We start from the raw sequence: 15,760 nt of genomic DNA, 5'->3' as shown, positions 1-15,760 counted from the left end.
AAACTTGGTTTGAAGGAAAAGCACAGTGAACAGGTGCTAAGAGAGCCCCGTTGCAATTACAGACGATTTAATGTTTTATCGAAACGAAACAATCGACAATCTCTACTTCCATTCAGCTTACATTTTCTGGCTCCGAAAAAAAAAACAAAAAAAACATTTCCAACATCAGAACAGGGTACGGCACAGACTCACAACCCATCTTATGTGGCTTTGCACGGGTGCAGTCACAACCACAGAAGCAGCAATGATAGCCATTAGCCTCGTGGGTAGACTCAAGCAGCTTTACACTGGAAAATGCTACCAGTGTATTAGGTTATTCGGTTGAGTGTCGAGGAAGGCAACGATTTTCTGTGTGCCCATTGTGCCAGAGTTAATGTCGCTATCAACATGAGCTCCGATGCAGAAGGAGCATCTGTCGGCCTAACACTTCCCGCTGGGTGGGGGGGGGGGGGGTCGCTGTGGCCAAGCGACAGGTGAGAGGCGGGACAGCTGCACATTCCCATATGTTAGACACACTCAAACCACCCCCTTCCAACATGGCTGACTCAGTGCTAGAAATCCTTTCCCACACAAAGTGTGAAAACTATCTATTGATTTCACAGTGACTTCTGACACATTAGTCCTTCAGGTGCTAAAGCGCAGATATTCTCAGGGTGGAAAAATGTACAGGGAAAGGGGTATTTATGTTAACAGGCAGGGTCTTCATCATGTCCATGAAGTTGATGACAGAAAAATACTTCCAATCGTGAAGAAAAACCCCTTTTCTACTGTCAAACAGATCAAGAACACTCTCCAGGATGTAGGCATAGATGTGCCAAAGACTACCATAAAGAAAAGACCGCACCAGCATAACCTCAGGGGGTTCACTACAAAATGCAAACCACTGGTATGCCTCAGGAACAGAATGGCCAGAATAGAGTTTGCTAAAAGGTACATTTAAATAACTGGAAAGTCCAGGGGGAAAAAAATCTTATGGACAGATCAGGCAAGTATTAACCTGTACCAAAGTGATGGAAAGAAGAAAGTAAGGAGACAAGCACTGCTCGTGAAAAATGGTGGAGCTAGCGTTATGGCTTGAGCACGTATGGCTGCTACTGGAACAGGCTCACTTCTCTTTACTGATGATGCGCCTGAGGATGGCAGCAGCAGGATGAATTCTGAAATGTACAAAACCATCTTATCTGCTCATATCCAACCAAATGCCTCAAAGCTCACTGGACAGTGATTCACCTAGCAGCAGGACAACGATCCCAAACATACTGCTTAAGCAACCAAGGAGTTTTTCAGGGCAAAATAGCTGAATACTGTTGACTGGTGAAGTCAATCACCCAATAAAAATCCATCTGAACATGCACTGCACTTTCTGAAGACAAGGCAAGGCAAAAATCCCCTGAAACAAACAGGAAATGAAGATGACTGTCGGCCTGGTCAAGCATGACCAGGGAAAAGAGTGAGCATTAGGTCATGTCTATAGGTCACAGTCTTAAGGCAGTCATTGAATACAAATTATTTACAACCAACTACTAAGTATGGCAACTTTATTTAAGATAATGTTAATCTGTCCAATTACTTATGTTCCCCTAAAATGGGGGAGGGGGACTATATATAAAAAAAGGCTGTAATTCCTATACAGATCTTCCAATAGGGAGATAACAGCCTTAATTATTCACAGCATGGAGTCAACAAGGTGCTGGGAGATTCCTTAGGGATTGCTAGCAACACACAGTTCCTGCAGACTGCTATCCACACATTCACGCTGTGAACCTCCCTTTCCACCTGAACCCAAAGGTGCTGAACTGGAATGAGGTCTGGAGACTATGCAGGCCACTGGACCAAACTGAAGTCACGGTCCTGTTTGCGGAGCTAACTTGAGATCGTGCGTGCTCTGTGGTAGTCCGCGGCCATACAGGGATGATGGTCGGCCGCACTGCTTAGGTAGGCGAAGGCACCGAAACGATGCGCAGTTGGTATTAAGGGATGTAACGTCTGCCAAGAGAACATTCCCTAAGACCACTGCACCACCACCACCACCAGTCTGCACCGCTGACACAAGGCGGGATGGACCCATGGATTCGTGCTGTTTACACCAAATTCTGACCCTATCATCCGCATGTCACAGCAGAGCTCGAGAAACAGACCAGGCGATGTTTCTCCAATCTTCACTTATCCAGTTCTGGCGATCACATGCCCACCTGTTCTTAGCTCAAAGGAGGAGAACCCATGGCATTCAAGGGTCGACGTGTTGTGCTTTCAGAGATGCCCTTCGGCACACTAATGTTGCAAACAGCTGTTATTTGAGCATCGTGACCTTCCCGTTAGCTTGAACAAGTTTTCCCATTGTCCTCTGACCTCTCTCATTAACAAGGCATTTTCTCCCAGAGCTGCCAAATCTTTTTTTTTTGCTTTACCGTACTGTTCTGTGTAAAAACTCTAGAGACTGTAGTGTGTGGAAATCCCAAGAGGACAGCTTTTTCTGAGGTGCTGGAACCACTACATCTGGCACCAATAATCATACCACAGTCTAAGTTGCTTAGATGAGGAGGCTTACACTTACATTTCTAATGTTCGGTTGAATAACAGCTAAACTTCTTCACCATATCTGCATGCTTTATGTATGGAGTTGCAGCCACATAATTCGTTGTTTAGAGGGGCCGGCTATTTGCATTTAACAAGCAGGTGTACCCAATAAAGTGGCCACTGAGTGAACGCCACACATTCAAATAAGCAGACAAGTATATTTGATACATTTTAGCAGAAATAAACACTGGGATGTAAGGAGAGAGAGAGAGAGAGAATGGAGTGAAGATTTTATGAGGCGAGACAGACTGTCTTATGCTTTCAAAAACAGCTGCCAGAATACACGACTAAACCGTTATTTTGAAGAAAAAGCCAAACTGAGTGTGCCTTGTGCATGTGTAAATGAGCATGCAAGCATATCATTCTTCAAACGGATCTTAATGAAATGGGTTTTAGCTCAGAGTTTGAAGGGCTTTTGCCCTTTTTGCCTCTTTTGTGGAGTTTTGATTGATGTAGGCCCCCAAATAGAAACTGGAGTCACCAATCAATATGAAATAGAAACACTCTTGGCCATTATGGAAATTACACTGCCAAGTATATTATTTTTAAAGTGTTACACATAATGGACACTGTGCACTACAAAGCACAATGGTTTCATCATTATAGATGGCTTTACCCCGTCTTATTATGGTACACAATGGTATTAAAATTCATGAAACGGTTTGACTTACTGTGGTATAAGAACCTAAATAAAGGATGTTCTTTTATTACCCTTCAATTCCCTTTCTTTCATTTCTTTTCAGTCACTCTCTTTTTTTCCAATAACACTCCCCCAGTTTGCCGCCCACTGAAATCACAGTCAAGAGGAGAGAGAGGGAATGACAGTGTGTGCGTGTGTGTCAATGCTGTTATTGTTATATATTGCTACATTTATCATTATTATTTTATTATTATTATTATTTTACATATTATATATGTATGCCCTGGCAACAATTACATTTGTATTTCATGCCAATAAAGCAACTTAAATTGAAAAAATGAATTGAGAGAGAGAGAGAGAGAGAAAGGGAGAGAGAATGCATGCTCACATTGTAAAATGTGCCTGAGAGAAAACGAGATTTTGAAAGAGAATAAAAAAAGGAATTAAAGCCGCAAGCGGCGTTGGGAGGGGTCCAAGCATTGGCACAATTGCGCCCCCTATGGAGCAATTTTTAAATGGTTTTGTCCTCATGATCATATACCTTCACCCAATATATCTACTGCATCGCCATGGCTGTCTCCTAGCCGCTAGGCGTAAAGGCCTTTAAATGGTAAATGGACTGCATTTATATAGCGCTTTTATCCAAAGCGCTTTACAATTGATGCCTCCCATTCACCAGAGCAGTTAGGGGTTCAAGGACACTTCGACACGCCCAGGGCGGGGATCGGACCGGCAGCCTTTACTATGTCGTAACACTAAAGGTTATTTTATACTTCCGCATAGTACACATAAAAATGGTCGGGTGTTGAGAAGGGTTGCGTGAGGCACGTTACGGCCGATGAACGAACGAAGATGATTGGTTGACTGCTGACATGAGGTCACTGGCATACGGTTCTGACTAACAGGTTATAACAGTTGATTCACAAAACCGATAGGCAATGTTAAATATGCAACTAAAAGCGCTTTTGTCAGGTGAATGTCTTCGTTGCAACAAGTTACATCTAGCTGAGCATTTTTGTGGTCATTGGTGCAATATTTAGTAGGTTTGGAAATATGAATGAAGGTGTTGTCTTTTGAACTATAACAGTCAGTAACAAAATCTAATTACGTGGCCTGCGTAACATCTGCATAATAATAATAATAATAATAATAATAATCCTAACAGATACAATAGGGTTCCACCAGCTTCGCTGCTTGGACCCCTAATAATAATAATAATCCTAACAAATACAATAGGGTTCCACCAGCTTTGCTGCTTGGACCCCTAATAAAAGATAAAAGAAAGGGAAAGTATGAAAATGTTTCAGAGGGAGAGATGAGGAGAGATGTGAAAGGAATATATCCAGAAACAAGAAAGAAAAAAAAGAGCAAACAGATAACTCCCTCCATCCGGAAATTCATTCGCAAATGTCAGACATCTCTTCCCCCCAGCGCACTGAGGACATACAGTAGATGCCTGAAAACAGTCAGGCCACACATCACCAAACTGCCACATCACCTAACTGCCACATCACCAAACTGCTACACATCACCAAACTGCCACACATCACCAAACTGCCACACATCACCAAACTGCCACACAACACCAAACTGCCACACATCACCTAACCGCTACACATCACCTAACTGCCACATCACCAAACTGCCACACATCACCAAAATGCTACACATCACCTAACTGCCTCACACCACCTAACTGCCACACATCACCAAACTGCTACACATCACCAAACTGCCACACATCACCTAACTGCCACACATCACCAAACTGCCACATCACCAAACTGCCACACATCACAAAACTGCCACACATCACCAAACTGCCACACATCACCAAACTGCCACACATCACCAAACTGCCACACATCACCTAACTGACAAAACATGCAACTAAAAGTCCTCTTTTCATACTCTCAGCTCCTTCATAAGTCACAAAAGGCCCAGGAACCCAAGACAACCAGGGCTACGAAGCTCCGAACACATGCCAGTGTTCCACATATTTCTCCTTGCCCAGAGTCACAAAACGCCCTTCATCAATACCTCTCACTGCAGATCAGTACAGTTAATGTAATAGTCATGAGCACCCCATTCAGATTCAGTACGGCCCCATAAATTTCTCCTGTGGTTTGTAATGACTGCACACAGAGGTCCCTGGAACAATCCAGGTTACATTGACAAACAGCTCCCGTTGCTCTCATAAAACAGCCCCTCGATGACACAAACGGTTACCAAAAGCCACGGTTCTGTCAACAATCACAAGGCCGGAACATCTCACGCATTAACCCACTTTGAGTGAAGTTACAAACTAAAATGCCCAAACTTTGTTCCCCCGTATATTCCTGAGACACCATCAGCCAATTACGTCTGCCCCCCTTCCCTCTCTCACCTTGCTGTACACGCCCCAAGAGAGTTCGGTCTCGATGACCATGACCACGATGCCGAACATGCCGAAGATGAGCGCGTAGTCGCTCAGCCTCTTCCTTTTCTCAAACAGCGCTCTCCGGTGGCCCAGCTTGTACCCGATGTTCTGGTTCTTCCTTTTCGGGGCCTTGGAAGTGCTGGTGCCCCCGGTACTACTCCCACCCCCCCGGCTGTTAGCGGTGCTGCCCGCCCCTGCAGAGCCTCCCACCGCCCCCCGGCTCTCCGACAGGTTGTGGTTCTGATGGTAGATGGACATCTGGTTGGAGGTGGTGTCCAAGTCGTAACTGTAAGACGAGTCCTCTTTGGAGGAGATGACGATCTCGGGGGGGTTCTGGGTCTGGCCCTGCTGCGGTGGTGCTGCCCCTCCCTCCTTCTCTCGGTCCCGCCCCGGGGCCCCTCCCTCTTTGGTCTCGCTCCCACTGTCCGACTCGATGAGGTTCCTCCTGGACGCGCTCAGTCGGCTCAGGGGCTTCATCACCCCTCCACTGTACTTGCAGGAGCTCATGGCGATTTCGGTGAAGGGGTTGCTGTCCCGCCGGTGCACCAGAGGGCTGGCCTGCCGGTGCTTGCATGCCCGTTCCCTCTCTCTCTCCCTCTCGGTGGAGGGCGAGTGCGAAGAGTAGAAGACAGCGTTATAAACGGGTGAGTTCTCCCCGCTCAGGCTGTGCTGGCTGCCCAGGCAGGAGGACAGGGGCGTGCTGGCGGGGTGCAGGGCGTTGGGGACGGCTGGGGGAAGCTGTTGGGCGGAAGCCAGGGGGAGCTTAGCAAGGCCTGCCGGGGGAGCGCTAGGGGTGGTCGGGGATGGTGTGCCATTGATCCGATCTAGGCTGGCGCCCCCCATGTGGTTGGAGTGGTTCGTTCCGGGGTAGGTTCCAGAAGCAGCCGGATGCGGGAGACCACTCAACGGAAGGGGGGGATGCTGCTCTTCTTCCTCACCCTCAGCCAGTAGGGCCAAGCTCAGGGAAGGTGGAGGTTCCATTGTTGGGTGGACCAGCTGGGATTAGACGTTGCGCGATTCTCAAGGTTTGGGAGTGAGGAAGAGGCGGGAGGAATAAAGAAAGACAGAGGGGGGAGACAGAGGGAGATGTTGAGGGTTTATCTGTGAGGGAAAGCAATGTAAAAGGATGGAGAAAAGAAGCACAAGATGGGGTGATGAAAACAGTTGAGGACAGATGAGGGGAAGGGATGAAGGGAAGGGGAAGAAGGAGTTGGTTGGATGCGAGAGGGAAGGGGGAGGGGGATAGGGGATCTATGTAGTTCCAGAAGAAAAGTGGTCAGATTTGGAATTCATATTTTTTGCCCCAGAAAATTTCAGTTAATCTTCTTCCCCTAAACATCACTCTTTATCTGCCTCTTCCTCTTTATCTCTTGCCTCCAACACTCCCTCTTTGCCTCTTAATTCAAAGCTGGTATTCACTTATTTTACTTACATAATATTCAGATCCATGTCTGGAATCTAAGTCTATCTAACCAGCAAAATATAACAATATACGATTGAATAGCAATGTGAATGGTTTTTAAAAAACGTTGTTTCAAAGCGTAACATACGAAATTGAATGCTTTGCTTTCCATCTGTTCGTGTATTTACGTCTACAGTCTGTCTCCGCTTTCATTTCTAGCATCTTCTCACTTTGTTTCAGCCTTTTTCGCCCACTGCTCCTCCTGCACTTGCCCCCGGCACCTCTCCTTTACGGCTTTCTCCATCCAACACCCTTATCTGTTTCACTCTGTCCTACCTCTCCTCTCTCCGTTTCTCCCAGCTGAATCAAACGCTGTGCGAAAATATTGCTCCACACCTTTTCTTTTTCATGTTGTCACGACCATTCCACTATTCCACGTCTCTTATTTCCTTCGTCGACAGACTCCGTTTTAAATGTTTGTCAGTTTGAAATAATCCTCCGGTCCTCCTTGTCCTCTCTCAATGATGTTGTCCGTTTGGTAATCAGTGCCTATTTTTGATATTTTTTATTCCAGCTTCATTTGGAGAATTCCGATCATGGTTCCGACGCCCCCCAAGCCTAAGAATTTCGATTAAATTGTTAATTGTATTATTTTATTAAATTAATATTTGAACGTGGATGCTTTTTTAAATTACAGGCATATAAACTAATTTTATTTCGGATTATACGAAAATAAAAAACTAGAAAAAATACAGCTATTTATGGTAAAAATATAAAAAGGATGACATACTTTAAAGGTAGCAGTTCAGCTGTCGTTCAGTCACTCATCTCTCACTCTACCTTCTCCCCGTCTCAACTTCTCTCGCTTACTTTCTCCGCCCACGCCCCTCCCTGGGATGCTCTCATTGGTTCAAGAATGAAATATTCATTAAAAACAACAAATTAATAAATAAGACCAATCGTTCTCTCTCCACTGTATTTTTGTATGCACACATCTGACACGGAGTTCAATGCCGCCTTAAGCCATTATGTTTATTATACAGTCAATCATTAGATGTAGTGTCTTGTTGTTGGATAATGTTATGGGATAATTGGGCATACGCGAGTGTGCGCGCAAGGCTTCATTTCCATTTTAAGCGAGCTATTTGACTGTAAAAAATTGTGAATTTAATTAGATTGTTTGATCCTCAACATGTAGCCTGTGTCTCATCCCACCAGCTGATAAAATAAAAAAAATGACTGAATTAGTGATAACTTAAGTAGCGCGTAGGAACATAAAACAGGAGAGAGCGAGAGAGCTAGCAAACAGGAAATGGCATTATGAACCAGTCGGCCTATGATGGTTGTGGTCACTCTGGTCACTAATGGCAGTCATGATTTTCTGCTTCCGATAAGGAGATGACCACAACAAGCTATAGCCCTTTGCGCCTTGCCTAGAGGTGTCACAACCTGGCAATTGCGACACTGTCAGTTTATCTGCCTTATTAGGTTGTCTTCAACCATGGCTTCACAGAATGATTTCAATGATCGTTATTCGCCGTATGAACTATAGGCCTACGTGTAGACTATTATTAGCCATATATGCTAGATCACTTTCATCAATCATGGCATGGTAACAACAGTTAATTTGCAAAGGTTTTCTAACATATTCCTCTACAGTACTGTTGGCAATTTAATTTAATTGTTTTGTTTCAACATTTAAAATGCTGTGCACTGTGTGATATAATTTCCATTTTCTGTTACGTTTTAATCCGGATACGTGATTACCGTCTCATTTCCCTGCGTCTATGAAGCAGATTATGAAATACTACAGATGGGGTGAATATTAATAAAACAATGTGTGTCCTCTGCGTTGCGCGGTAGAGGATTTCCGAGAACCTGTGAATTATCACAGCATGGGCAGTAGCCTATGATCCCCATTCACTTTTCACTTCAAGATTAACAGAGACACATAAACAGTGGTTGCAAAAATAATACGTGTGGTCATTTGTCTCAATAAATTTTGGACACTGGATGAAAGATGAAAAATATAAAAACGTGAGAGGCGTGGAACGAAGGATCACAAAAAAAAAAAACAGACTTATTGTACACTATTGTTAAACAGCACAGGACTGGAGGGGCATTGTAGAGGTCAGCGGAACTAAAATTAAACCGACAAGAAAAGGCCAAAGGTCCGAGACAGACAGGGGGTGATGACATAACGGAGATTCTATAACAGGCCTGGCAGAACAGCAGAACAGACACAGAAAAGACAATACGTTTTAAGGGGAAACCAGAGAAAATGTACACAAATGTAAACCAGTGAGGAAATTGCCGTCTCGCTAGTAGAGGTTAAGGAAACAGAGGGGAGGTAGAAGTAGCGTCAACAAACACACATTGTCCAGTTACTCTTTCATGCTGCAAAAGTTTAATTCTTAAAGAAAAGGGACATGTAGAGATGACATGAATTAATTTGCAAATAAGGATAAAAATTGAATAATATATTTCAACTATTATATTTCCCTGGTTTGTAGGCTCTTGCAACGAAACTGCATCAGGCCAAAAACATTTGTTTTGTCTACTCACCTAGACCAACGCCTCAGACCTGCAATATATTCCTTGGGCTTCAGCACGTCTCTACCTGCTTTCCCTTTCCAGGAAAACACAAACCCACCTTGTTTATTTTAGGTAATTTTGTGTTCAACAACAAACCACAGCTTTCACACTGACTTTCAGTCCCATCCAATGACAAGCCGCACCTTTCATCACCAGGTTAGTGTAGTCGTGCAAAGGTACAGTATCTCATGATGCCGTTTCCTGTGCATTGTAGACACCTTCAAAGGCCACATTTCCAATTTTCATTCACCCTCCAGCCTCCCGCGTCCATTCTAAAGGCCTGGTTCGTACAGGAAGTTTCAATCCCACGTCCTCCCAGGTCAAAAGCAGCTGCAGGCAAGAACATTAACATTACTCGCATGAAGTAGGCCCTGAAGAGTCATGATTGCAGACCCGAACTGCAGGCCACACACACACATACACACTCACAAACACACATACACAGACACACACATGCACACACACATCACCGAAGACTGCAGGCTGGCTCTCTGCTGGGACACTGGCTGTACAAAAATGATAGAAATGAAAATGCATTAAAAAAATAAAATAATAATTCTAAAAAATGTAGTGAAATACAAATGTAGCTCAAGAAAAAAAAGTGGCCACATCCCATTAATCTACAAAATCAGCAGAGCAGAACAGTTCCCCTGCAAACAACTGCAACCTTTTAATAAAAAGGATGTTAATGCCACACACAGCAGGCTCACTAATGGGTCGCTTTTTCCACATCCACCACAACACCAGCCGTGATTCACCCACTATTGACAGAATCATTCTGAACTGTGTAGCCCTATCATTTCCTTAAGTTAAGATCCTTGTTTACCAAGCAGCTGTGCCCAATGTATTGACATCTCTGCCTTACACCAATGCATAACTTATTGACAGCCTGAGCCTTTGTCCTTGACTATGTGTGTGTGTGTGTGTGCACAAACTTTGGTTGTTTCTTTGTTTAGTGGCACATGGGCAGCTTTGCACAAGTACATATTGATCTGAGTAACAGCTGTTGGCTGAAAATGACAAATTAGGGTTGTAAATGATGACGATAAGCAATTCATTTTCAGGATACTCTGCACTCAAAGCTCAATTCATGTGTACATGTCAATTTAGATCTTCTCGGGTGTTGTCTTTCTAATGGTGGTGTGACCAGTGACATCTTAAGAATGATATAGTAGTAGATGTAGTTGGTTCAGTAATGGATCATAAAGTTATTAACTGAAGGGCCAGAATCCACAAGGTTTAAACCATCATGTATGTTTTGTCACATTGACACTAGCAGGATTGAATGGAACAAATGCATGCATATTCAATGGACTGAGGACAGAAAGCTCATGGGCATCTCAGAATGCCCTAGCCTTTGTGGTGGGATCCCTTTGGACATGTTCATGTCAATGAGGTCAGGGTTAGCATTATATATAGGAACTGCTATTTCCATTCCCCAGCCCCTCCACCTCACCCCCCCCCCCCCTTTTTCAACATCAAGATGCTCCGAATGGAAATTTTCCACAGGATTTACTTGCCTGGCTGGCTGTTCAGCCAGTCAGACGTGTGCGTAAGGCTCTGCCTGGGAAGATGCTGGAGACAAACTTGAGGAGGTAGAGTGGTGAGGAGAGTGACAGGGAGGTTACGGAGCGTGACACTACCAGCAGCCCCCAGCCTGACACACATACATGACAGGTCTGCAACCCGACCCATCCCCGACGGGACCTGACAAAGTATCTGGTTTCGAGCCGGGTTCGGGTAGTTTCCCCCCCCCCCCCCCCCATGAACAATTTCGGGCATGGGTGGAGTTCGGGGGTTGCTTTCTAGTACGCAAAAATCATTTTAGGTTTTAAATTCATTATTATTTGAAGAAATAAACGTCCTTTAACTCCTTTTGTACACACGCACTCTCTCCTTTTAGTCCACGTGTGAGCCTCTAACTTCGCAGTGGATGAAATTAAACAAAAAAATCGTAGAGGGAGAACTTCCAAATCAGTCTGGAATGGATTAGTTGTGGAAATGACCTTTTTGTGACAACAGATAAAAACCTAAGATAGCGAGAAGACGGATCCCACCTAACTTAGATACTCCCAAGAAATAGCAGAAACTTTCCTGGCAGCAAAGATACTCGGTGAGACACACTACATCGCCAAAAGTATGTGGTCACCTGACATCCAAAATTATAGATATTAATATGGAAATGGTTTACCCTTTGCTGCTATAACAACCTCCACTCATCTGGGAAGGCTTTAAACTAGATGTTGGAGAGTTGCTGCAGAGATTTGCTTCCATTCAGCCAGAAGAGCATTAGTGAAGTCAGGCACTGTTTGGGTAATTAGGCCTGGCTCACAATTGGCTTTCCAATTCATCCCAAAGGTGTTGGATGGGGTTGAGGTCAGGGCACTGTGCAGACCAGTGAAATTCTTCCACACCACTCTCAACAAAACAATTTCTAAACTGACCTTGCTGTGTGCCCGGGGGCATTGTCATGTTGAAACAGGAAAGGGTTTCAGATGGGAAAGCACAGAATCACCTAGAATGTGATTGTATCCAGTAACATTAAGATTTGCCTTCAAGCCCAAACCATGAAAAACAGACCCAGACCAAGGGGTGTCCAGATAATTTTGGTCATGTTGTGTCTGTAAAGCAGACGTGTCTGGTAAGCTAGCTGACAGAAACTGGATGTGTACAATGCTTGATTGTTACTAACCGGTAAGAAAAATGGTTTATTAGCCTATCACACTGCCCTAGTTGATAGTGAACTGTAACTGCAAGGCACAGCAGCCTATCCCATATGGAAACAAAATACAGCCAATTGCAGTATGATAATTATTGCTATAACTCAAGTGCCAAGCAAAACATTGTAAAACTGCGTCTGTGTGCGATTTCAGTTTTGGGTTGGGTTTTACAATTCGGCAGTACTAGTCTGGTTCGGTTTGGGTTGGGTCTTGGGTACAGACTTCAATTCCATGCCCGTGCAGACCTCCAACTAAAACACACACGCACGCACACACACACACCTCCCTCTTCACAGGGTCCCAGCTTCTACTCAGACACAGGCCCACCACCTCTACCTCCACCTCCACCTCCACCTCCCTCCTCCCCTTTTAGTATCGCTCACTAGCACATGCTCCCCATACACACTCCTTCCACTCTACCCACGCATTATTTTTTCCCCTCGCTACATTCCACCCCTTTCCCCTTCCCACTCATTTCTCTATGGCACCTGCTCTTCCTCTTCTCTCATCTCCCGTCTTTCAGGTGCAGCTCAGCTCATTGCACCCGATCAAAGCCCCACAATCCTGGTTATTTTCTCTGCTCCTCTTGTGCTGGCCTCCCTCGGACCCAAAACCCGGACCCGAAGATGACAACGTGAACATGAATGACAAATAGTGACAGTTATAGAGCATCACCCCACAAAAAGCCCCGTGCAAGCACAAACTACAAGCAGTCAAACAAGACATGAAATATTGCCAACACATTCCCGGACAGCAAGCACGCCAGCAGGCTTATATCCCATAAACCAACCATAAAAATTGAACACGCTTTGTCGCGGCTTGCTACTCACTGGGTTTGGTGATGTGCTCCACCTGGTGTTCACAGCTTGTAAGTACATCACTATCATTCCCAATTAAGGGACAAAGTAAGACAACTTCCTTAATGAGAAAAGCATGCAATCGGGACACAGAGTAAATGATATTGTACGAATGCATCTAAAAATTGCTTAGGACAATTGGGTAAAAGTCAAGACGGCGATCAAGATTTGCTAGACTGAATGATATGTATAAACAGCAAATGATTTTCTCAACATAAGGTACATATGGACATATTCTGATGGATCTACAGTAAGGGAAATGGGACACATCGCACACCAAAAATCACACTGCAAAAGCCAGTAACTAGAATTAGGACAAGGTGCCAGAGTGGCCAAGAGCCACGGCTGTGTATGTTTCCCAGGAAAAGAACTCAACAAGCTGATATCCTGGGCAAGGGTGAAGTTTAAGCCAGGCAAATCAAGGAACCTCTGCCCGTGGAAAGGAGCAAAACACTTATGGTCGTCCCCAGCAGACGACCCTCCAGCTAACCTATGGGCTCTGGTGGAGGCGTATCAGGCTTCAAAAGCACAGCAGGAATAACACCTACCTGGTCACACACGAAACAGTTTAAATTTGAATTTATATTTTCATTTTAAATTCAGTATCAGGTTTGAAAAAAAACAAAAAAAACAAAACAAACATAACCATCAGTAACCAATGGCAACATAAACAAAAGCTGTACTATACATGGTTGAATTTGCATGTATACACTGAAATCTGTATGCACTTGAGAGTACTGACTTACAACAAAAACAGAAATTTATATAGCTTTTCACAGAAATCCTTATTACCATTCTTCTGAAAGAGTTTTGCAAATAATTTTCAACTCACTAAAAAAATAAAGAACACCACCAATAACCAATATTTCTCCTTGGGAAACAGGAACCCAGCATTCTGCTTTGAAAAGAAGATGCAGAGAATCTGCAGTCACGTCTGACGTGGTGTACTGGGATTGTGACTCATGTTGATAAATTCTCAGTTGGAGGCTTTAGTCAGGAATGACAAGGCGGTTTGTACAAGCAGCAGAAAGAATATACAGACTGGGAACAGCTTTCAGACGGCCTTGGAAGGATTGACCATAGCTAGTCGTCTGTAAAGTGCTACCAGTTCATGCTGCAACCAAGGGTGATGTGGCCACTGAGGGGTGTGAGGTCACTGCATCAACAGTGACACCAAAGCTTGTTTCCTTCCTCCACAAATGAGTTGCCATGGCACCTCACAGAGATGGGCCTCTTGGGAGGAACACATAGCATCTGCCTTTGAAGTCCCTCACCCTTAGCTACAAGCAGGAGAAGGCGAGGCCGGTCACAGAGTTGAGGGTTGTCCAGCGAACAGACCGCGAGGAGTGTGGACGCCCGGGGGCGCACTGGCCGGAAATGGAAAGTGTAAGAGGAGTTTACAGGACAGCGCTTTGTCTGCAACACCAGGAGACAGAGGAGCAGGAGCCAACAGGGAGCATGGGGGTAGGATGAGGGGAGATACTTTGCCTTTGGTCCGAAGAGAGAGACAAAGGATACGGTGGTCACACAGGCAACAAGGGCAGAGAATGAGTTACATACGGTGAAAGCAGGAGGCACAAGGTCGGCAGGGAAGCTGGATTACGTGGAGGAGTGTAGTCAATGTGGAAGACCACACAAAAATGGCTTAGTTTTATAATCGAGTCCACCTTACATCACCTTACCGTGTCCACGAAATCTGCACCTGTGGTATGGTACAATGGAGGCCTGCAGGCTGTGTACCAATACAAGTCTTCAACACATCCTAGGACACTGCAAGAGTCCTCCAACGTAGGGCCAGTGTAGGTGGTGCCACGACCACGTGCTTAGGAAGCTTTCCGAGGTAGCGGATGCCAGAGGGCTGGAGGCAAACCAGGAATGCCTTTGATGGGCCCTGCAGCAAATACAGTTCCTCGGGCAAGGGCAAGAAGCCAAAGGCTGCAAAAGAGCCTCCACATTCAAGCTTCTTATACCGAGGGAACATGGAGGTGAACCGGGGGAAACCGCTCTGCTCCCCAGTGGAGATTACCAGCACTTCACTGCTACAGTGCTTCAGTGCTGTGATGGAGGGAAGTCACAACTGTTCTCATTGAGCGCACTGTCCTCTGGGAGGAGGGAACGGAAGCCGCCCATGAGGCTGAAACACGCAGAGCTGGTTATGGACTGCAGGGAGGGAAGGTGGCCGGAGGCCGAGGTAGGGTCAAGGGGTTCCATGAGCGCACTGGCAGTACGCCAGCTCAAGGAACTGGGGGGGGGGGGGGTAGTGGGAGCAAAAGGGAAGAGGGCAAGGAAGGGGTCAGCAGGATAAGTGGAGAAGGGCAGTTTCTGCCTACGGCTGAGGAGGAAAGATCAGGCTTGGGGCAGGACTGCTAACACTTGAGGAAGGATAAGCTGCATGAGGGAGCTGGGAGACATCACTGCAGGATGAGGAGCGAAACACTTATGAAGGGTCGTCCCCAGCAGACGACCCTCCAGTTAACCTATGGGCTCTGGTGGAGGCGTGTCGGGCATCGAAAGCACAGCAGGAATAACACCTACCTGGTCACACACGAA

At 45.3% G+C, this 15,760-nt stretch overlaps 1 protein-coding gene across 2 annotated transcripts in view; it reads right to left on the bottom strand.

Moving 5' to 3' along the window:
* kcnn3 (potassium intermediate/small conductance calcium-activated channel, subfamily N, member 3) overlaps nt 1–11,050 on the bottom strand; it is a 37,626-nt gene extending 26,576 nt beyond the window's left edge. The window contains exons 1-2 of one of the 2 annotated variants that reach the window (XM_064354587.1): nt 7,829–11,050; nt 5,604–7,656 (exon numbers count right to left, since the gene is read on the bottom strand). In XM_064354587.1, coding sequence (XP_064210657.1) covers nt 5,604–6,617 — 1,014 coding nt within the window. In that variant the 5' untranslated portion in view covers nt 6,618–7,656; nt 7,829–11,050. Of the gene's footprint in view, nt 1–5,603 lie in introns of both variants that reach the window. The other variant, XM_064354577.1, reaches the window with a different exon arrangement.
* Nucleotides 11,051–15,760: the final 4,710 nt, after the last annotated feature.

This window comes from Anguilla rostrata, chromosome 1, assembly GCF_018555375.3.
Source record: "Anguilla rostrata isolate EN2019 chromosome 1, ASM1855537v3, whole genome shotgun sequence".
Classification (NCBI taxonomy): domain Eukaryota; kingdom Metazoa; phylum Chordata; class Actinopteri; order Anguilliformes; family Anguillidae; genus Anguilla; species Anguilla rostrata.
Note: the sequence above shows the minus strand (reverse complement) of the source record. Positions and strands in the feature narration are given on the sequence as shown.